The sequence below is a fragment of the Alexandromys fortis genome, unplaced genomic scaffold (assembly GCF_014885135.2).
Source record: "Alexandromys fortis isolate MF-2015 unplaced genomic scaffold, M_Fortis_MF-2015_v1.1 scaffold_46, whole genome shotgun sequence".
In the NCBI taxonomy this organism is placed as follows: Eukaryota; Metazoa; Chordata; class Mammalia; order Rodentia; family Cricetidae; genus Alexandromys; species Alexandromys fortis.
The window spans coordinates 1,426,447-1,450,588 of NW_026067919.1; the positions used below are offsets into that span (position 1 = coordinate 1,426,447).

At 45.3% G+C, this 24,142-nt stretch overlaps 1 protein-coding gene across 9 annotated transcripts in view; it reads left to right on the forward strand.

The window, feature by feature from the left end:
• Positions 1-24,142, forward strand: part of Thrb (thyroid hormone receptor beta) — a 326,708-nt gene that overhangs the window by 238,561 nt on the left and 64,005 nt on the right. For all 9 annotated transcript variants that reach the window (XM_050140634.1, XM_050140632.1, XM_050140635.1 and 6 more), the window contains one exon: positions 3,702-3,765. In XM_050140634.1, the coding sequence (XP_049996591.1) occupies positions 3,744-3,765 (22 nt within the window). In that variant the 5' untranslated portion in view covers positions 3,702-3,743. The remainder of the gene's footprint in view (positions 1-3,701; positions 3,766-24,142) is intronic.

Here is a 24,142-nt window from a genome sequence, read left to right on the forward strand (position 1 = left end):
ATATATACACACACACACACACACACATCTGAGCCCCAGGCCACTGCACAGTTCTGGGGAAGAACTCTCCCCCCAGGGTGTTGTGGGATAGGTGAAACTGAGGCCCAGGAACAAGTGACACCTGACAGGTTGTCAGACACGTTGCCTGAGTCACCCTTAAAATCCTAGAGCCCTGAGCTGGGGAGATGGCCAAGTGGTTAAGCACTCACTGCACGAGCAGAAGGACGTGAGTTCAGATCTCCAGTAGCCAAGTAGATGCCAGATGGTCATGGCGGCCTGCCTGTAATGCCAGCCTCAAAGGGCAGAGACGGGATCCCTGAACAGGTTAGCAAGGCTAGCAATTCGAGTGAGCTCTGGGTTTGATTGAGAGCCTCTGTCTCAATGAATAGCATGAAAGAATAATCAAACGTGATTCCCTACCAACCTCAGGCCTACACACACACACTGGGGAAAATAAATCTAGACCTCACTGAAGGGCCATGGTAACAATGCCCCATGCCACGTACTACTCAAGTGCTAGAGTAATGGTTTCTCGGCACACCATTAGCAGTAGGGTGATAGTAATGCCATCCAATGCTACCACCATGGCACAGGATCGCTGATAATGTGGTCCAAAGAAAAGAGTACTGAGTCACAGCAGCTGGAAAGTTAGCGCGGAGGCTTACGGTGCTGACCTTTGGAAGGCCAATAAGACAAACTGTTTCCCTTCTCCAAGTCACTCCGGCCTCACAGCTTGCATTTATTCCTGTAGTGCATATGCCCATTCGGTCAGGATTTTGAAGATAAAGAAACTTTTAAGTTATTGGTGTTGAAAACACGCAGCTGGGGATTTATGACTCGAGGACAGAGAGATAAAGGAAAACAGTCTGTTACACCACACTGGTGTTATTGTTGTGTATGAAGCTGGGAGCTGTCATTCAGGTGACAACTGTGATTGAATCGGGCTCACGGGAAAGAGGGTGTGTTTGCCAAAGGTCACCAGATCAGAGTTGAGTGGCCAGGAGGGGATAGGGATGGGCCTTGAGGAAGACTGAAGCCAGGTATGCTGCTTGGGACGTTCAGGCTGTTATCTTCTCTTGCTCTGGTCTCAAACGGTTGCAGCTTTACCTTCTTGAAAGGAAATTCTCTCTCTTTCTCTCTCCTCATGCCTCCCTCCTCCCCTCCTTTCTTCCTCCCCCCCCCCACTCTTTATGTTCCCTTTCCTTTCTGTTTTTTCAAATGTCCAGAGGAGACATCTTATCACCCTTCAGGCCATGAACAAGCATGGCCAAGGTGGGACACTTTAGTTACTCATCTGAACTACAAACCTCGTTCCCCTCTGAATCCATAAGCCTCATCTCCCTCTAGAGCATTCCAGTCATGTGGTAGGAAAACATGGCAGGTTCCAGGGCCGGGAGGGGGATAATAGCAAAGCTAAAAAAAGCAACAGACTCCATTGGACTTCGGACACAACCCATGGCCCCACAGCCAACATCTCCAAGCCTGATTCATCTCCCTCTAAGAAGCTGAACACGTGACTGGGGCTGGGGCTGAAGGTGCCTGGGGATTTTGAAGGTGATCAGCTGATCAGCTGTGAGAATTCATTGGCTAGTAGCTACTTCTCGTCTTTTCTGTCAGGTGGCCAGTTCATGGGGCATGCCCCGTGTGTGTCATAGAGGCTGCACTTTGCTGTAGCCATTATTCAACATATGACTGTGTCCAATACTCTTCTTGATGAAGGCGATAAACCAAAAAAAAAAAAAAAAAAAAGGAGAGTAGCAGGTTGTGCCAGAAGAGTTTGCAGCTAATGGGAAAGGTAGCTGTGCGAACCTATAATTTCTCTTGGGTGTGACAGGAACCATGATAAAGACAAGAAACCGTGGCCAACACATAGGTATAGAGTCCAAGACAGAGTGGCTATGTAAGACAAGAAACCGTGGCCACCACACAGGTATAGAGTCAAAGACAAAGTGGCTATGTAAGACAAGAAACCGTGGCCACCACACAGGTATAGAGTCAAAGACAAAGTGGCTATGTAAGACAAGAAACCGTGGCCACCACACAGGTATAGAGTCAAAGACTGAGTGGCTATGTAAGACAAGAAACCGTGGCCACCACACAGGTATAGAGTCAAAGACTGAGTGGCTATGTAAGACAAGAAACCGTGGCCACCACACAGGTATAGAGTCAAAGACAGAGTGGCTATGTAAGACAAGAAACCGTGGCCACCACACAGGTATAGAGTCAAAGACAGAGTGGCTATGTAAGACAAGAAACTGTGGCCACCACACAGGTATAGAGTCAAAGACAGAGTGGCTATGTAGAGCTATAGTGAGAACATAATTCATGCGCTTCTTTGCCCACCGGCTCCCTCTTGTGCTACTCATGACCATGGCTCCTCGTCCAAAGGCTGCAATAGCTCAGTGTGCCGCATCTCAGCACACAGATCCCCTTACATCCTGGAAGCCTTAGCAGCAGCCTGTGACATAGCGAAGCCTGTGCCCCTTTCCTCACTTTCCATTGAAGGAATGGGAATTCCAGTGCTCAGAAATTGCTTCTCAGGACCCCACGGCTGGTCCATAGCAGTGCTGGCCCTTGAGCACACATACTGGGTTTCAGTCCCATTTAGAGGCTCATGCTTCTGCCAGCCTGGTCACAGAACCCCTCCCATAAAATAGCCGCAGCAATATACTGAAGCACTCGGACCTGTGGGTACCAGCCACTTGTATGTGTCCTGTAGTGCGTTTCTCTCAGCTTATGTGCATCTGTCGTGAACCCCACTGGGCCTCCTCCCCCTCCAGTCTGAGTTTCAGTCTTTCCTTTGCTCGCGGACTTCACAGATGCATTGGTGAAAGGCAGAAAGGAGCTCTGACAAGAGGGGAGGTCGTAAGTGGGCAGGTGAAGGAGTCTGTTCTTAGGAGCAAGATGTCTAAGACGTGAATCATCTGGAGTCTTATTCAAGACACCCTCAAGGCTGAAGCTGCTGCTTTGCAGCCTGCACTGTGAGAGCTTGGAGATGCTTGAACATCTTAGTTATAGGAAAATAGCCTGTCTGGAGTCTGGCAGCTCTCTTACAAACAAACCAAAGAACAGTGAACAAGTGCCCTTTAAAAAAAATACTGTTTTAAAAGCCTAATTATAGAATGAAGCCAGAGATGGAAATAAAGTTTTGCTACCTGTGTGTGCCATATAACCCTTTCTGTTTCTAACCCCACCCCCGCTCCCAGTTCCAAGTTAGGGTGAGCAATCTTGCCTCAAGTTCATTAGTGAACACAGCATTGTTTGGAACAATAACAACAAATTAAGGCAGATGGTGGCAGGAAGAATGTAAAAGCTGGGGGATGGGAGGAGGCTGTGACGTGTTGGCTTCTGAGCTCGCGGACTCCCTGCAGCTACCCACACACGAACGAGCCGGCAAGACCAGTCAACATGCCAGTAGGGGGCACTGGTTGGACTTACTGAATTTCAAAAAATAAAGATAAAAAAGGAAAAGACATGAAGAGGGAAGGGATATCTGTTTGGTGTGTGCGTAAATTGTCAAAGAAAGAAATATATTTAAGTCAAATCTTGCCACTCAGGAGACAGAGGCAGTGGGATTTCTGTGAGTTTGAAGCCAGTCTTGTTCCAGTAACTTCCAGACCAGCCGGTGCTGCATAGTAAGACCCTGTCTCAATAGAAAGTCAAGTGCAGATTGTAATCTGTATTATTTTGTCTCTTTGTAGGAAATGCCAGTGCAGAAGAGGACCCAGCATGACGACTAACCTATGACTCCTAACAGTATGACAGGTATCTATGCATCCTTCCTTGATTTTCATTGCGCATCTTCTTTCATGTATCACCTAAAGTGAAGTACAGGGCTCCTACAGCCCGTCCTGAGAATCTTAGCAGCGATTATTTCCGAGCCATTAAATAATATGACTTCCTCTGGAAATGTCCCTAAAAACATGTCAGAAATGATGTCATTCCCAAGAGGGTGGCTGAAGAGAGGTGATAGTTTCTGTGAAAGGTCAGTGTTTGGTCCTCCTGAGATCACCCCTGTGCGCTAAGTACATTACTCTTCAAAGTCTTCCAGATTCGTATAACAAATGGTTCTGCAGCCTTAGTCACACGTCAATGTATCCCCAGGGTGGGCTGCCTGTCCCAGCAGCAGTGAATCGGAATGGAACGTGATGAGATCACATAGGGCAGGAGTGAGCTTACAAGGTCAGAGAGAGCCAGAACAGTCACCAAAGTAACTAACAACAGGCCACCGCCATTGCATGAGTTGCCTATGTGTATGAAGGCCCCGGGGCCAGTCAGACATCACCAAAGGCTGAGAAGGTCAGGGAGAAACTGACCCAAAGTACTCTGTTCACTCCAAAGCAAACCACTCTCAATTATAAATGACTGAAAGAAGGTATTAAGAAGCCAGAGATTTTCAAGCGACGTTGGAAAAATAATGAGATATCTAAATTTTTAAATATTAATAGTTAACCTAGGTTGACTTAGTTAATTAATAACTAATAGCTAACTTAGAGCAAAGATTCATGGACCAAAATGTGTCTGCTGACTGGAATCAACCCATGAGAGTATGACACCATCTCTCCACCTTCCAACTTAACACTAAGTCAGTCCCTGGGCTCTTGGTTGCCATGGCCGCAGAAAGGATGCTCATACTCTTCTGCACATCGTGAAACGACCTGACTTCGAACATTTGTTCATGCTACTTTCCCACCCTAGGATGAACCAAATGCACAAGCAACTTCTTTGAGAACCCATTCTCTAATATGCCTGAGAACCCAAAGTAACTAGAAATCTTTAAACTCCCAATGATCAGAAACATTACCTCCATGACATCAAACCTCGGCTTCCTACCCGCCAAGACTTGAACTCTTGATGGACCCAAATAGAGTACCTGAGCAAACCAGAATGGCTTGCACCTGTAAGAAACAAGGACCCCAGAATCACACATCCTCTCCCTGTCTTACTTTGCTTCAGAAAACACAACTCCTACTTCTGCTCCACTGTCAATACGGCCAGATTCTTCTTCACTCAATTCTCATCAACTTCTTCCGTGTAGAAAACCTGCTCATACAGTGGGAAATCAGTGTGACTCTACCCTAGTCATAGTCCCCATGTTCCCAAGGGTCTGAAAGGCAGCTCTACCCAGCAAGAGTGACAATGTCAGTCAATGTACCTACATGTATGCAAACGGAGACTGCTAGTTCATTTCCCTGCTGCCCAGACCCAAATAATCACACAGAAACTATATTAGTTACAACACCAGTTGACCAATAGCTTAGGCATATTCCTAGCTAGCTCTTACATCTTAAATTAACCCATTTCTATTAATCTGTGTGTGGTCATGAGGCTGTGGCTTACATAGCATCTTCCTGACTATTCTCTCTCTCTCTCTCTCTCTCTCTCTCTCTCTCTCTCTCTCTCTCTCTCTCTCTCTCTGCCCCTGTTTGGATTTTCCCACCTGGCTTAACTCTGCTAAACCATTGGACAAAACAGCTTTATTCATTATCCAATAAAAGCCACACATATGCAGAAGGACCTTCCACATCACATATATGTGAAAGCACACAGACAGCTGGCCATGACACTGCAAACAGAGAAACTGTTCCTATTGGAGACTGTCAGAATGCCCTCAGTTCACAGTGGTGGCTCAGTACTCCATGACGATTTGCCCCTGAAAATGCTTCCAAAGGTCGCAACTCCAGAGAACGTACACTTTTGAGACAGAGGAATGGCAATATTTAATGTGAATATGGACAGTAAGATGATCTAGAACAGAAATAGGCAATGATTGATTGGTGATGGTGATTGATTGATTAAATGATGATTGATTGCAGACTCACCTGATCTCTGGTTCTAGAAGGCAGTAAGGAAATATTCTACCTCCACAGTCCATACAGTATCACAGGACCCTCATCCAGCCATTACAACATGAAAAACCATAGACTGTCCATTACCAAGTAGGCTTGACTGTCTTGTAGTGAAACTCAATCTACAAAACAGGCAGAAGACCAACTTTGGCCATGGCTGTCTTTCATGGTGTTTTATTTAGCATCCCCATAAGCCTGGGGGGTTCCCCTAGCTCCAGCTCACCCTAATGTTAAGCAGAACCCTGAAGCTAAGTGCCTGAGCTAGGGCACTAGCTCCTAGTGGGATAGAGGGCTCTCATTTCCGGCATGTGTTTTCTATAGACACTCAGGCAGCTGGATTTGCAGAAGAGCCGACTCCATAGATAGACTGGGGGGCTGGGAGCAGCTCAGATAAGAAAATCATTACATGAGAGGCTTTCATTTGTGTGTGAAATAAAGCCGTTCGTTTTTCCTCTCTCCTTCACTGCAGGCTCCAGTTATTTTGTTATTTTAACCTAAGGCAGACCACAGTAAAGATGAAAGCCATTGGCGCCAAATGCTTTACTCTAGGTGCATAATTGGAAAGCCAAGTATGCATTCTTTCTCCTCAGAAAACATAACAGGTAGCACTACTATTAAGCGCTACAGAACATCAATTAACCCTTAGGAGGAAACAGCTGGCTTTACACGAGTACAGTTAGGAGCGCTGAAGCTGCTTTCCTAACAACAAGCCAGCATTTCACGCAACAGAGGCGTGTATTGCGTGCAGAGGCTCGTCCATCAACAAAGCTTGTGAATGGTTGTCTTTTGGATGGACTTGAGTGGAAACATCTTTATTTTCTGGGGTTACTAACAGCTATTGGACATTAGTATTGCCCAAACTTCATCTCTTTGCCTTACCTAATTTGAAATTGGGACTGTATGACACCATTCACTGAACAATGCTGATCCTGAGATATTTTACTGGTTGGGCATTAAGCTCTAATTCCAGGTAGTCCAAGAGAGTTCTTCAGACATTTATGACACTGTAATGAGCTCTATTTGGAGTAAAACCCCAACTCACAGCACAGAAGGATCAACTCAAAGATGTGAATGTTTTTAACATTGCTAGCAGCAAAGGGAAAGGCTTTTGGCAAAAAAAAAAAATCAAGAACTCGGACTCCACTGACCGCTCCTGAAACCAAAGCAGCAGGGATTTGTAGCATTTGCACACAGCCTCGTTTTGAGATAGGATGGACATTTAGTAGAGTCCCTGGGCCCTGGGATGTAAGCCACCTACTACAGTTAGCAGAGTTCCTGGATTCTGGGATGTAAGCCACCTACTACAGTTAGCAGAGTTCCTGGATCCTGGGATATAAGCCACCTACTACAGTTAGCAGAGTATCTCTGGACCCTGGGATGTAAGCCACCTACTACAGTTAGCAGAGTCCCTGGACCCTGGGATGTAAGCCACCTACTACAGTTAGCAGAGTCCCTGGACCCTGGGATGTAAGCCACCTACTACAGTTAGCAGAGTCCCTGGACCCTGGGATGTAAGCCACCTACTACAGTTAGCAAAGTATCTCTGGACCCTGGGATGTAAGCCACCTACTACAGTTATCAGAGTATCTCTGGACCCTGGGATGTAAGCCACACTGCTACCAGCCCTGGGGGAGAAACAGAATATTCCTGGTTTCTTGATTTCACCTGCACCTCTTTGGCTGCTTATTCCTTCCACCTTGTTAGCTTCTTTTGAGTTTCTGTCCATCGGTTTCCCTTTAAGCATCATTGTGACTGAATGTCCCAGTATAGGGGTGTTGCAGTGATAGCCTGAACTTTGGAGTTGACCTTAATGTTTCCCTCTGTGTAAAATCGTTAATTAAGAATGAGATAGATGTAGTTGCACTTTTAATTACTCCCAGAGTTAAGCATTTTTCTACATGTTTATTGGTCACACACATAAAACATTCCGTTCATACTTATTATCCATTTTCCCATTGTGATCCTTGTCTTTCCTCCTTATTTGTGTAAGTTATTTATCTGCCAAGGATGTTACCTAAGGCAATCACTCAGTCTCTCCAAATACCATCTTAGTTTTGTTTTCTATTGCTGTGATAAAATATCCTAAGAAAGCTCTTTAGAGGGGAGCAGATTTGTACTAGCTCACATTCCCTGGTTTGAGTCCATCCCAGCTGGGAAGTCACCACGGCAGAACTTGAGAGGGCTGCTCAGACCATATTCATCATCAAGAGCAGAGGGAAGAAATGCAGCCAGATCTCTGTCCTCTTCATTCAGTCCCAGGGCCCAGGCCATGAGCACGGTGCTACCTACACTCAGCCTGAGTCTGCCCGTCTCGGTAATCCAAGTAAGAAAATCCTTCATCCACGTGCCCGCAGGCCAAGCTATTCTAGAGAACTCATCAGAAAGATTCACTCCCAAGTGACTATGTTGGGTCAAGTTGAAGATGAAAACCCCCAGTGGGAAAGACTATTTCTCTGCTCCCAGCATTCCTTAGTTCCTCTAGTCCTTGCACAGGGTTGAAGTCTCCCAGGTCCCCACCACCCATCACATCCCATCTGCAAATCTCTCCTTGTTCTTGTTCAGCTCCTGTTTGGGTGTTCACGCTGCTGAGCCTTTACAAGGTAGGGATATTCCTAGGGACACATACTCACTGCAAAGTCCCTGTCCCTCTGGCTTTTACAACCTTCCCTAGAATCTTTTTGCCCCCCTTCTTCCACAACGATCCCCGAGCCTTAGGTGTGGGAGTTGTGTTGTAGATGTATCCACTGGGACTGGGTTCCACAACTCCACGTTTTGATTGGTTGTGGTTTTTCTGTACCAGGCTCAGTCTGTGGCAAAGACAAGATCCCTTGATTAGCGGTGAGAACTGCATTTATCTGTGGGTATAAGGACACATCTTTAATATATAGTTAGGGATCATGCTGGTTTAGTAAAATGATGGTTGTAGGTTCTCCTCCAAGGTCCATGACCTCACTAGCCCTGGCTAGTTGGCTAGATTTCCAGTACCAGGCACGGTTTCTCTCCTGTTGGGCAGGTTTTAAGTCCAATTACAAAGAGCACACCAATTGGTTATCCAATATCAAATGGCCAGTCCTAAAAACATAAATACAATTAACATTATACAGACTGAGCAGGTTGTACTTATGAATTTATATATAATGCACGTGTGTGTAGCTGCAATCTATGGGGGAAAGTCATGAATATGAAAAAGAACAAGGAATGGTATATGGGGGTGTTTGGAGGGCAGAAAGGGAAAAGGAAAATGATATGTTAATCTCAAAAGCTAAAAGAGATAATTTATAAACAAAATAAGCCATCGCAATTGTATTCCTTATGTAGGAAAGCGTGGGACTCGCTGGCCCCTCGTTCTCCTTTCACCTGTCAGAACGTACTGTTTATTTTCGACACTGATGCTTTCAGTCGCATTTCTGTAAAGGAAGGCCCACGTCTACTGACGACTGTCTGTCTTGAGCACTCGTTAGCTGCTGCATAACAGTCGCTGGGACAGTCTCTCAGAATCACGGTAGCGGCTACTCTGCATGCGGCATGCGTGTTCTTCCTGGTTAAGGTTACTGATTGTGAAAAATATGGGCCCCAAAATAAGGACACTCCTCAAAGATAGCCAATGTGCACAGGGCGTAGCTTGTTAGTGTCTTGTTCTCTGGTCACTGATAAACCCTTCAGCATGATTTTAGCTGTGGTTGCCCAGTTATCTATCACACCAGGGTGTTGTCTCAACTCTCAAACTGGTAATATCAGAGGGACAAGCCTTTGTTGGAGGGGATATGCAAAATATGATTTCTGCTAATATCAGATGGGCAAGCATTTGTTGGAGGGATATTCTGAATACGATTCACAGTGAGTTGCCTCATCCTTGACTTTGCACCTCGCTAATTACGTCCTGAGGGTCACATCTACCAAGTAGAAGCAAAGACTGGCTTGGAGGATGGAGGGCATCTTTGGAACATCTTTCTTAAATCAAATTGTAGCCACATTAGTGAAGGAATTAGATGCCCTCAGCAATGCAGCACCATTCAATCACTCAGCCTCCAACTCTAAGGGTGTAGGGCGGTTAATCCATTTGTCTGGGGAGAGGCAATGGAAAACTTTTATCCCAGCTTCTCAAAACTGCAGCCTCCTTATTGATAATGAGTTTGACTATACACACGTTTATTGACCAAAAACGCTTCTCTTTGTTTTGCTTTGCTTTGCTTTTTGGTTCTAGGTCTTGCTGAATAGACCTGGCTAGCCCAGTACTAGTGTAGCCTAGGCTATCCTCACACTTGAGTACCAATCCTCTTCCCCTAGCCTCCAGAGGGCTAGGGTTATGGTCATGAACACTATACCCCACTTCATTTTGAGTTTTAGTTGGTTGTTTACTTATCTGGTTAACTTCTCTGTTGTGGTGTCTTTTCATTATGAGTTAGATATTAACAAAATGATTCATAGTCTCTGAAAACCTGCTACAAATATTTTTGCAATTTAGTATATTATCTTCTTTTTGTTAAGATATTTGACCTTTTAACATTTTTCTTTTTTATTTTTTTAAAAAACTTGTGATGATGATGATGATGATGATGATGTGTGCATGTACCCATAAAGTCCAGAAACAGGTATTAGATCCCCTAGATCTTAAGTTGCAATATTCTCTGCACTGGATACTGGGATCTGAACTCAGATATTCCAATGAATAGCAGCAACATTCTTAACTGCTGACACATTTCTCCAGCCCTTTTTCCTGTTTCATACTTTATCTAAGTTGCAAGATTAATACAAAGAATCTCCATCTATTCTTTACCCAGAGGGTTTGCGTGGTAACGTTCCATCAGATCTACCGTATACGTCGCCCTTGCTCTTTCTAGTTCTATCTAATCTTTGCTCTGAACAATTTTCAAGTTAGTTTTATACACAGTGCTATGGCATGTGGAGAGTTTGCAGACGAACTCTCTTGGGTACCTGGCTTATATCTTGTGAAGATGACTCTCTCCCAGAGAGTAGGCAAGACTCGGGCTGAAGGGCTCTTGGAGATAAGTGTGAGCACTTCTCTTTAAAGATGGTGCTTTTCATTAGACTCAGGGAAGCCTCAAGGATGGCTGAAGATTTCTGCATCTACACTTCAGATTACCCATTAAACAGCAACCAGAAGTAGCCCTGCCGTGCTTTGTGGGAAAAGAAAGGTACCTTGCCAAGGAAGGCAGATGTCCATCAGTCCCTTCTCCCACCTTCCACTGGACTCAGCTGGCAGTGCCAGGCACCTGTTTATCAACTTTTGCTTTTCTTTCAAGGCTTATCTCTGGAGATCCATGTCCCCGTGCATGAAGCATGCAGATGTATCTCTGTCCTGATGCTGGGGTTCCCCTAAAAGTTCTCTTCAAGTCTCTCGGTCTACATATTGCTTTTGTACTTGGCTGGGACTGTACATTTAATCCACTTGAAAAGCTTTTAAGAACTCCCAATGCTGAAGTTGCTGAGCTTTCCTACGGGCTTATGGTAAGGTAGTGAGACTCATATGACTCTCTTCACCCCCATCTGCCACATGACAGGGGCAGGATGCAGGATAACCATCACGAAGTGCCCGGTCCATGGCAGGCCCTCGTGCATAGTCCATCGGCATTCCTGTTCTATAGTTACATAAACAGACGGAGAAGGTACTTATACTTCTTCAAGAAGCTTGTCTGGCAAGGAAGCTTAAATGCTGATAGCGCATCCCTATAATTCAAAGTAGCCCCTGGTCAAGATGTCTTGCAAGAATTTTCTGCACAGATTGAACCTTCTTCTGAAATTTGAGATATCCAAAAGTGCCCCAGTCAATCTTTATGATTTTTAGGGGGCTATAAATGATCAGGATGGAAGCAAGTGGTCCAGCTAAAAGGAAATCTGATGCACCTGTATCCCTGCTTCAGCACCTTCTAAGGCAAACTGCTATTGCTATCGTTGCTGCCTCACTTAGGCACTGATTCCTAAGCAAGTCATATCACAGGGACACACCTCGGAGCTCTACTGGGTGCTCAGTGCTCCCCAGGATGTACAAACCGAGCAGAACATAATGACATCATGCAGAAAGTGACAGCCAGCAGTGGTCGGGGGAAACTACACATCTCCTCCCTGTAGGCAATAAGTAGGAAGTTTTTTAAAGTCACTAATGTCGACTTTGATTTCACTTTCACAGTATCAAACTGTGGCTCCTGATGCTTTTCTCACATTACAGTCTCATTATTTCCTCCTCAGCCCCTTCGCACTGCCCTGGACTCTGGGCTTCTAAACATTTCATCTAAAAGCAACATTTACTAGCAGAATTTATTGACTTATTTTTAGGAAGCAAAGACACATTTAAGTATTAATCTTCCTTTTTGATGTTCTGAATGAAGTGACCTATGTCACCCACAGGACACAGACGGAAGTTTTCCCACACCTTTATTAAGGAGCAGGGGGCCCGGGACTCTGCATGGACATGGCCAGACCACCACATCTCCCTGTATCACGTCCCTTGAGCTTTTCTAAACTTTAAAATTTCTTGAAGTTTCTGTCAATAATGCTTTTGTAGATCTCAATTAAATCCCATTTGAATAACGAAATTTTGAATATTCTCAACTAAATAAAGCCCTAATTTCTCAACTCAATGTGGGAATTAGCATCCTATACTCTTTACCTAAATAAATAAGAAATTGAGATGAAGTTATCAGGATACCAATTACTGCCACATTGCCATTAGGCAAATCTTTCAGTATTAGTATAAAATCAAAATCAGTCCATATACATGAATATAAACAACCTTCATACTCAGGAAGGCATGATGAAAATATTCATGAGGGTCCCAACTATTTGATGCCATGCCCGAAAGTAGATCAAGAAATAATTGTCAGAGAAATGGCTTAGGGGCCAAAAACACTTACTGCTCTTACAAAGAACCTATGTTGAGTTCCCAGCACCCACAACTGCCTGTAATTCCAATTCCTAGAGACGTGCAGCCACATGGTATGCATAAACTCATACAGGCACATACACATACGTAAAAATAATAAAGAGAAATCACTAACATACATTATAACATTACCAAATTCCTTGAGTGTTTAACAAAAAGAAATCTAATTCCATTTAACACTGGCATCTAAGATACTGTATTGCATAGAAACAGAGCTGAGTACAGTCCTTGCCTCTTGGGAATCTGGGGGCAAGGGATCATGGTTTCTGCACACCTTAGGACAAAGGAAACTTAAAGAGTGTGCAGTCCATACTCCTAGATGACAAGTGGGGACCTAAGACTGTGAACGGGAGGGTGCTGCTGCCGCTTAGCAGCATCCTGCACTGTGACTTAGTGTGAGCCTTCAAAAGTCTCACGCCCGAAGACTCTGTTGGCTCCAGCTGGATTCCAGAAACACTTCACAACACAGTCCTTTGGCCTCTGTTAGTACAATAATATTTAATGCTCCATTAAGTACATCTCCCCTCCTGGAACCTCTGTGTCTTCATACAGCAGAATGGTATTCCTAATCATAAGACCGGTGTCACCTGTACTAGTTGGCAGGTGACACTTGGCAGCATCATTTAGAGGCTTTCTTAGCATCCTTCCTTCAACCCCATCTGGTTCTTGGGCTTCACGTTGTTCTACAAAAGAAGAGTGGAAGAAAATGAAGAAAACTCATTAAAGCCTCCCTCGTTCTATCGCCTGAAACTTGGTCACGTGGTCAAATCTTGCTGCAAGGGAGCCTGGGAAATATAGTCTAGTTTTGCCACAAAATGTGGCGTGTACAAATTTTGATTATGAGTCTCTGTCTCAAGGGGCCAGTATTACAGACGTGTCAAAGGCCTTAGTCTTTATAACACAGAAATAGTCTCGTTAAAAATTAATAATAATATAGTTTCAGCTATCTGATCCTTCCCCAGATAGAACCAGCATTTCTAGACAGGACCAGTGTGATCACTATGCCTGCCCTTTCGAAGGAGCCAGAACTACATCTGGAGTTGGAGGCACACACGCATCTTTACTACTAGCCTTGTGTCTTGAACACATTACTTAGGCTCTTGGTCTCCTCTTTCCTGATTGGAGGAAAGGGCAGAATGTATCTTAGACTACTGTCGGAAACATCCTTCAGTTGTCCGTAAACATGTGTTAAGCACCACCTTCATGAAAGCCCCCCCCCCCCCCCGTGGAAAAGTACTGGACAAAAGTCAAGGAGCCAGACCAGAAGGGGAGGGTGGACAGCACTCGCCACCAGTGGAACACAATGAATGCTAGCGCTGCCCATGATTCCCAGGCCCCCTCCCCCACTCTACAATTGCATGAATCTTTTTCTTTTCAGCCCTATACTAAGAAGAGAGGCTTAGCCCTAGAGATTCTAAACAGAATAAGCTGTTTTTACCAATGTACCCATGAGATGGCGAGGCCAAGCAGAAAACTTTTCAAGTGTTCCTATTGTTTGAGAATGTTTATTATGCCCATGGAGGATTCTAACTCGCAGACTTAAAACATGAAGATCCCAGCCGCAAAGAAAAACTCCTTCAGTCTCAGCGGAACATCAAAGTGGAGAGTCATCCTCCAGGCCCGTGGCCTTTACCTGGCTCTTCTCTCCCTGACAGATGAGTAAGGGTTTTCAGAGATGCTCCGTGGCTTCCTAGAAGACAGCAGCCAGGCTGCACCTACCCTCTGGCATGCCAGTAAGTCAGCAAGGGCGGGCAAGGTTAACAGCCCAGAGGTCAGGCAGCCTACCTGCTCTCGGAGGTCCTTTTCCTGGGCCCCACCTGGGGCAGCCCTCACATCTGGCCTCCTTGTCCCTCAGCCTTCACTGTCCTGTTCCCTGTGTTTCCCAATAGGACAGAAGACCTTTATGTTTGTTGGGTTGGTTGTCTTCCCGTTCCACTCCTGCTTTTGTCTTTTCTGATTGTTGTTCTCTCGTCTCTCTTTATTTTTTATGTTAGACACGGAATAGCATGGAGGGTGAGGAAGCAGATAAGAAGGATAGCGCGTCTTTACCCAGAAAAAAATATATACCGCCCTGATTCTAGTCTGCCCTACTCCAGTCTTTTTTATATGCCCCCTAACTCTTGCTGACCCCAAAGCAACAAACAGGGGGGCTAAGGACACAAACCCAGCTGGGACCTTGGGTAAGCCACTCGTCCGTTCTCCCTGCTCAGCTTCTTCCTGTACGGACGGCAGATAGCTAAGAGACGTCTGGGTATTAACAGGATAAACAAATGGAATGCTGTACTCAGCACCGTGGCTGGAAAACAGGGAGCAGAAGTGACAAAATCTCCATCATGACCTAGCCACGTTTCTGTGCACAGGCCAAGGGAACTGATCCACCAAGGAAGATTAAGGAAACCTGCAGCTCTCGCTTGACACAGCAGCGAGCGAGCATACCTAATGCGCCCCAGCGCCCATCCGCTCCCTGCCAGCCCACTCCATAGTCCAAAAAATAAAGGATTCCCACAACGTAGACGTGGGTATCCTTCCCAGGCCTGATCCTTGAGGGGTTTCCATGAATTCTGAAATTACTGTGTGATATTTGTGCTAAAATCACCCTGAACACCTAGACTGAAGTGTCTGTGAGCCTCTGCGGACAGCCGCCGCCGTGCATCTGAGCCTCTGCGGACAGCCGCCGCCGTGCATCTGATTCCTCCCTGTCTCCTTCTGTGGGCCAGGATTTCTGTGTGCGGGTCTTTTTTTTTTTTTTAACTGAGCTCTACATTTTTCTCTGCTCCCCTCCCTTCCTCCCTCCTCCCCTTCAACCCTCTCCCAAGGTCCCCATGCTCCCAATTTACTCAGGAGATCTTGTCTTTTTCTACTTCCCATGTAGATTAGATCCATATATGTCTCTCTTAGGGTCCTCATTGTTGTCTAGGTTCTCTGGGATTGTAATGTGTGGGCTGGTTTTCTTTGCTTTATTTTTAAAAACTCCTTATGAGTGAGTACATGTGATAATTGTCTTTCTGTGTGTGGTTCTTATCCAGTCCTTTCTTGTAGAATTTAGGAACTTCTAATAGGCTGAGTTTGACTAACCTGTCTTCAGGCAGGACAGCTTGTCTCTGGTGGGTTCACGCTTTTCCAAATGATATTACCTTGTGCGAGAACAGACAAGATAGGGAACGAAACACACTTTACGGTTTTTATTAATAAAGAGAAAAGAAAGACACAGTGCATGTAGGAAGGCAGAGCGTGCAGTGGGCATGTCTGCGGTTTTAAAGGTTTTAAAGGTTGTTCAGCGCATGTGTATAGGAGCTTACATAGCCACGCCACACATACGCATAGATTATGTAGGCAGGAAGGCCCTAAGGTGACTAGGCAATTTGCCTGAATGCTAATGGTGCATGTGCACCTTGGGACCCTGGAAATGCTAGTACCTAGGGAGTCTAAGAATTTTGCCTGAATGCTGACGTGGGTCCCCGGATGTGATGGACAGGACAACACCAAACAGAGTGTCAAGTTTGTTTCCTTTAAAGACATCTCGGTTGAAGCCCAGATTTCCAAGATTAAGAAGGGTTTTTTGTTTGTTTGTTTGTTTTGTTTTGTTTTTTGCTTTCTGGTCCTATCAAGCCTCAAATCGTCTCAGGAGTGTTTCATGTGCCACAAATAAAGGGCAAGAGGACAGGCCCTGGCAAGAAACCAGTCTACCACTGATAATTCCATCTACCCGTTTGCTAATCACTTTCTCTCCTCCTGTTCATCTGCCTCCTGCACCTCCTCCTGATGCTCCTTCCCCTCTTCCTGTCCTTGCTCCACCCCTTCCTGATGCTCCTCGTCCTGTTCTTGCTCCACCCCTTCCTGATGCTCCTCGTCCTGTTCTTGCTCCTCCCCCTTTCTGATTCTTCCTGTTCTTCCTTGTCCTCCTCCTCCTTCTGCTCCTTCTCCTCCCCTCCCCTACCTACTCTGTTTGCCACTCTTACATCTTGTCTCTCCCACCCTCCGCCCTAATGTCCATGGTATAACATGATGTTAGGAGTCCACCATTAGACTTGCCCCACCCCCTACCCTCCACCCTGCAGCCTACTGGCATTCAGGCAAACACTTAACCAGCCCAGAGGCCCTGGGACAGGACATCACAACATCATGCATTGCATGCATGGCTACATCATGCATTGTATGGCTACGTGCAGCTTTATACGCATGTGCAAGCTTCCCTTTTTAAGCACGTTCCTTTACTGTCTTCTCATGGTGGACGGACACAGCCCCCTCTTCCCCGGCCCTTCCCTAATAAACTCCCACGTGGGGTGTTGAGCCCTGTGGTTCATTCCTCACCACGGCAGCTGCAACCAAACAACACAGGGGCTTCCCGAACATTCTCAGCTTGTAAGGCCTTTTCATGCGGCACCTGAGGAAGTGCTGCCATCTTCTCAAACCCTCCAAGTCGGCGCCTGCAATGAGAGGAAATGACAATGGAGTTTACTAAGGGCACTGGACATGCCCTATACTTATTCTTCAGCTGCTGGAAAGTAATGTGATCAATACCGCATGCTTATGGGGAAAGGGCATTCGTGATTTTAGTTCACTGACACCATTCCCAAGTTGTATCTATGTAAATTAAACATTTTAAAAAGAGAAATCTCTTGTATAAGTTTCTCCATATTTTCTATCCATTCAAATTAAGTGTCCAAATTATTGTGACATCTTCACTAAAAGTCACAGACTTTAGTTACATCACAAAAACCACTATATTGATTAATGTACAAGTGTTTCCACTAGCATCGAACCTATCGGTTATTCACACTTCTGTGTACATTAATTCCACCAGTCTCCTGTCTCAAATTAGGGCACGTCAATTGGTGGAGATGAACCCTTAGCAGAAATAGGCCAGAAACTCCAGTGCCAGACGCCAGATCAGATAAAGATATTTTAAGTTAGAACATTAGAAACCCACTCATATCTCAGCTTTGCCTAGGGTTTCTCTTCCTTCCTGGCCTGTCCACCCTAATTATCAATACACACAGACACCACCATCCTAGTTATGATTCCACTGTCTCCAAACACCACAAATGATTTCTAGGGGGTCAAAAGCTGGATAAGAGAAGCAGAAGAGATGGTTCAGTGGTTAAGAGCACTGACTTCTTCTCCCAGAGGACCTGGGTTCAATTCCCAGCACCCACATAGCAACCTGCAACTGTCTATAACCCCAGTTCCAGGGGACCCAACATCCATGGAAAAACTTCAATGAATATAAAATAAATTTAAAAAAAACTGGATAGGAACCTACCAAGAGGCATTCCCATGGGCACGTGGGAACTTGGGTCTCTATGCCTCTTGTTGAGCTGATGTGTTGGAATTCACCAAATGTTCTTACAGGGACATCCTTCCAGAAAGGCATTTTATTCTGGGGTGGCATCAGCATTCAGGAGTTTCTTCTTCTTCACCATCTTCTCATCCTTCAGGCAAATGTATCCTAGAACTGAGGCCACTGGGATCAGGCTTCCAGGCTGCCCAGCCAGTTTGAGTCGTAGTGCAACACATCCCGTGAGCCACATCACCCTGAATGTGTAGGGAAAGCATGCCACAGTGAGATCAGGGTGCTTTAGTGACGCTGCGTTGATTGTTCCATTCTCTCTGCAACACATGGACACGCACCAGAGAAACAATGGGGTAATTACTAAAGGACAGGACCCGGCTCTTCCTCCAGCTACTATCTGGGCAGAAGTATCTCAGGCTAGAATTTCATAAAGCTGGAAATATTTGTTACCTTAATATTTGTGGTCTTGTGGTTTCTAATTTTATTATTTATTTCATTTTGTGCATGCGCGTGGGCTCTTATACCGTGGTGCACTTGTAGGAATCGGGATAACTGCCAAGAACTGGTTCCTTCCTTCCACCTTACAGGAATCTTAAACTTTAGCACTTTGTTTTCTTTGTAGCTTTGCCTTGAACTCCCAATCCTCAGGCTTTTCAGATGTCTAGGCACCAGTAGTCTCATCAGTAGATGCTGGAGTTAGAAGCCTGTTCATCAGACAGTACGTTCTTAATCTGAAGAACGGCCCCTGACTTCAATCTGGCATACAGAGTGTGCTTTTATGTAGTCAGTACGTATAGACTGTCCAAATGGCATGTTTCGGTGTGGAATCTTCATACGTGTTTATCAAGGGCTTTGAGCATCTTCTCTGAAGAGGCGTTACCTTAGGAAATGACTGCCCCTCTTTCAAAGTGATATTCCTATTAAGAGCCACCTTGTTTTAATTAAAGGCAGGTCCCATTTGCCATCTGTCCTCTGCCCCATCTGGAGAAGGAGTCCAGGCACTGTTCTGCTTCTTGCTGCCTCACCTGTGGAAAGTCACCAGGAGGCAGGTGGAGAAGGCGGCTTGCAGGTGTTGTTCATCCTTGGGTACCTCTCTAGTGCGCTTCCAGTAGTACTGCACAGCTAACACCTGACTGCCACTTCCAGCCACATAAGGCCTGCAGTGAGCGTCACTCTCATTGTCCTGAACACGGAATGAAATCATCCTTTTGTCAAACCTAAATTATTGTCAAGTTTCCTAAAACCCCAAGTGAGGAATTCAAAAGCAAATCAGTGCCTCGTTCTCTTGGTTCCTTGGTTGTTTTTGCTTGCTTGCTTGCATGCTTGCTTGCTTGCATGCTTGCTTGCTTGCTTGCTTCCCAAGCTTTTAGCCACTTGGAGGCAGAACCACCGCAAACACTGAACTTTCAGGTGCAGAACCAAATTAGTCCTGCTTTGTGTGGAAACTTCTGGGACCAGAGGCCATATTGTTACTGTGCTACTTCTAAATAATCAGTTGAGACAGTTACTATCTCACAGGTTGTGTGATGCTGGGACCTCCCCAGGTGACACATACCTTAGACACTTTCCACCCCTTGTGTGTTAACAGACCTTAAGGCACACCTGGCCCTCACTGAGAGGAAGCTGATTGCAAGGGACCCCTCTCTGGCGCCAGGCTCTATTTTAAGTCATTGCAAAGTTGAAGACAAAACTAAAAAGATATGAAGAAGGCAGGAAACCTGCCTGCTATTCCTCCTGTTCTGGCACCGTGGCAGCATCGCAGAACGGGTAGCACCAAGCAGTTCTTCCCATCCGCACCCATAAACGCTCGGTTCATAGCCCCAGCTGGCTTTGACCTCCTCGCCCTCTTGACTCCATCTCTCCATCTCTCGGGGATGGAATTGCAGGTCCATGCCACCACACCAGTCATCTCCCTTCTGTTTCCGTAGTTGGGACAGGACCCATGAAGGCAGGTGCTAAACCAGCTTACCCTAGGGGGCATTAGATACGCAGAGGTGTTTGTATCTCGCTATTACGGTCCATTTCATCAAATGTATTTTGATGCATTCCCGTAGTATTTGGAGAAATTGGAAGGTTCTCCCCAAGTCTCTGCTCCCCAAAGCCCTCGGATTACTGCTCGCCAGCTATCAAGGGGACTAAGGCAGATGTGCCTGGTGTCTGGGAGCTGCTGCGCCTCACAGGAGCAAAGCCCAAACTTCCCCAGGTCAAACTGGCCCCAGAGGAAGGAAATCACTTCACTGACATGGATCCTGGCTGTTTTTAAGGCAAATTATAGTGAGAGTCAGTGAAAACCCAAAGCAGGGATGGTTTATAGAACTGTCTGTTAAACAATTAGCACGTGCGTGTGTGTAAAGACAAAAACAGCTTATATAACTAACTGTTTTACATAGCTAAAATGTTTGTGTGTGTGTGAAGAAGATAACAGCTTATAGACCTACCTATTTTGCAATTGAAACGTGGCTATGTGTGAAGATAGCTTATAGAATTATCTGTTATCAGGTAATGTGTGTATGTAGAGACAAAGACAGCTTATAGACCTATCTGTTATACAATCAAAATGGGTGTGTGTAAAAAGCTTATAGAATTATGTTATCAGAAAGTGTGTGTGTATAAAGACAAAGAAAGCTTATAAAGCTGTTATACAGTTAACACGTGTATGTATACGTGTGTGCATATGTGTGTGTAAAGACAAAGACAGCTTATCAAGCTATCTGTTATACAACTAACATGCATGTGTAAAGACAATATCTTATAAAATTATCTGTTGTCAGCTAATGCTTGTGTAAAGATTTTATATTTATATTTTATAGTTATGTGTTTTAACAGTTTTGTATTTACTTGTTTGTTTAGCGTGTGCGTGAGCATGTATGTTTAGGGGTGCAGAGCATGTTCATGCCCCTTGTGAATATGGAGGACAACTTGCAGGATTCTCTTCTTGTACCCTGTGGTCCCCAGGGTTGAGCTCAGGTCATTTTACCAGCCCTGCACCATATATAGTCTGTCCATATTTTTACCCCTAGCATGTAATACATAAAAATAATGCCTGTGTTTCACTGCAGCCCAGTGAGCTCCTCTTACTGTGGGAAATAAAAAAATTGGTCTGCTCACCCAAGAGTACTATTTTGCCTTTTATTTGAAAAATCCTAAGACTCAAAGTTTGTGATTTATCTGTAAATTATACCCTACTCTTAGTTCCCAAGGTTAAAATAGATGCACATTCATTTCCTCCTTTTGAAAAAGATATTTCACATTTGGGAACATAAAACAGGGCCAGTCTGCAATGTGGGTTCAGACTGTCAACAAGAATAAAATCTATGCTCTAAACAAGAGCACAAGAGAAACACAACCCTGCAGTCAGCAAACATCTGCCCCTTGCGGGAACTTGGGAGGCTCTTGAATAAGAAGGTTCCTGCAGCAAAGGGAGCCTTTCTAATCCATTAAATAGAAGCCCCGTGGTCTTCGGCGTTGTTGCCGCAAAGTTTGAGTCATCTAACCTGAGAGTTGGCTGCTCGAATCCGGTATGAATTATGGAAAAGCCGTCAGCCACTCCAGAGGAGGGGCCAGTGTGTCCTCCAGGGAGTGCGCTTTGTCTACTTCCAGAGCCTCTGATCAGTGCGCGCACTCAGCTGCTTCTAGTTAAGGCGCTCCCGGGTGCTACTGTGAGCCTAGTCACCACCGTGTTGCCTCTCCAATGAAGGCGGTTTGGCCACCTCTAAACACACCTTTTTATCGTTTTGTTTTTTAGTTTTATTTCATACTGTGTGTTAGAAATAGATTAAGACAGCCATGTAAATGCCCAAAACACATTTTTGTTTTGCTTTTTAATGTTGGTTACTTTCACTTTCCGGGAAACTATGCTTGCAGTTGCTGGCTTCGGAATAGTTATTGGAGGTCTCTATACCCTCCATGATTGTTTTCCCTGAGGCTGCCAATCAACCCTTTTACAGAATCTGTAGCCAAAACAGGGGAGTGGGAGCCCCTATCCGCAAGAAAGATCTGTCTCTCAAGGGCTCCCGTCTCACCCACAATGCATCGGGAGTCCCTGAGTGTGAAACAAGTTAATAGCTCTGACAGGAAGCTCAAATTCCCATGTCCACCTGGAGAAAGACGCCCAGGCTCGACTGGAGAGGAATTAATAGGCAGGTGCTGGCAAGACAGACACGTGGCAATGGGCGCAAGGCTGCCAGCCTGTGCGAAGACTGGTTTTACTGAGCGAGAGCCTCACAGCCAAAATCTTGGGGGAGAGGCATTAAAGCTGCGCCTGAGATGGGCGCACCCTAGTCGGAGCATCTTGAACACGTCACCGTCACCCTGGCCTTCCATCTGTCCATCCCTTCATCCCACACATGAACAGATGCTCTCAGTGAGGTTGCTTCTTTTTAAATTTTCGGTGATTTTCTTCCTGGCTCCTTTTCATCATTTTGGAGGCCTCTGCTCTAGATCTTGAACTGACCGCAGAGACTTAGCCCTTGGAGCGGGAAGGATGTGAAGGAAGAGCGGTTTGGTGGAAGCCACGTGGGGACTAGGAAAAGATAAACATCAGCATTCTTCTGCTTTTCTTTTCCCCTGTCTAATGAACTTCTCTTTTGGAGATACCGGAAATATGAAGGAAGAAGCATTCCTTTGAAAGAATTCGAGGGTAAGCTGGAGTTTCTAAGCTTGAAAACAGTTTTAGCACAGCAACATAAGCCTGGCTTTAGAGTCAGGAGACCTGGGTATGAAACCTGGCCTGTCATATATATCCTTGTCACTTTGTAGTCTTGGTGCCTGCTTATGTGATCCAGGCTCACATCCCTTCTGGCTAAGTTCATCAAGCACCTTACCATGTGTGAAGATCTCCCCTTGGGGCTCAACACAAGCAGGGACCCTGGCAATGCTGGCTCTGCTCCCATAGTGTTTTTCCTTCTACTGAGGGCAGACAAGGAAGTTCTGGAGAATGAAATAAGATCTAAAATAGAAAATGGTTGGAGAACTGGTCAGGAAAGTTCAGTAACGTCTCTGTGAAAGGAACTGGCTGTAGAAGAATAGGCAAGGGGCTTGCAGGCCTAGTGAAGAACATTTGCAAAGACTCTGAAGAGCGGGGTTCCTAGGTTAGCTTCTGTGGCTGGAGGATAAAATACACCAAGAAGCAAGGTCATGGATGAGTCAATCAGCATGGGGGGCCATGGCAGGAAAGGTGGGGAGCGGTCCTGGGGGCTCGAGCACCACAGAAAGGGGGGTCAAGAGCACTTACTCCTCTCTACCAGAGACCCTAGTTGGGTTCCAGTACCAGTGTCAGGCAGCTCCTAGCTGCCATTAACTCTGGCTCCAGGTAATTGGATGCCCTCTTCTGGCCTCCACGTTGACCCTCACACATGTGATACACCCCCACACTTGGCGTGCCCCTACACATGGCACGCCTCCTATACACACACACACACTCAAACACATTAAAGTAAAAATAAATCATAGAAAAATAAACCAGTAGTCTGATATTCCCAGAGCAGTTCCACACACCCGGGGTTTTCAGATCACATTATTTGTGTACACCATCTGACACAGCTGGCCTCTTAATACAGCTAAAAACTTTCAGAACGAATAATAGGAAATCCCAGCTACTCAGATGACCCTTCTGGCCACTTGGTCATCATCTTGATTCCTTTACTTTATTCCTTTCTAAGATACCAACTGCCTTTTGTGTCCTGAAGTACTTGAATATTTTAGTAAAATTTCCCTTCCTTGACAGACAGATTGATTTTTCTATCAGCTTCAGTACAGTGTCCAGAGAAAGGATGAAGGTGGTTAAGCTATCGAGGTCTGTGTTCTTTTCTCTTTTGCTAAAGACCACATAGGTCAGTATCATGGCAGTCAAAGCCATTAGATGACAGTCATGAAATGCAGACTCCATGATTTGTGTCTAAATTCCCTTGAGACAACCAGGTCCATGTTGCTCCAGTGTTAGTTCCCATGTCCCATATAGTTGCTATCTTTTATTCCATCTATTAATTTGTACCATAACTGACCAATTAAATTGGTTAACTCTTTTGTGTACCATGTCATGCTAAAAGCCAGATATCAATTAAGAACAAATGCCTTAGATTGTGTGAATAATAGAATATT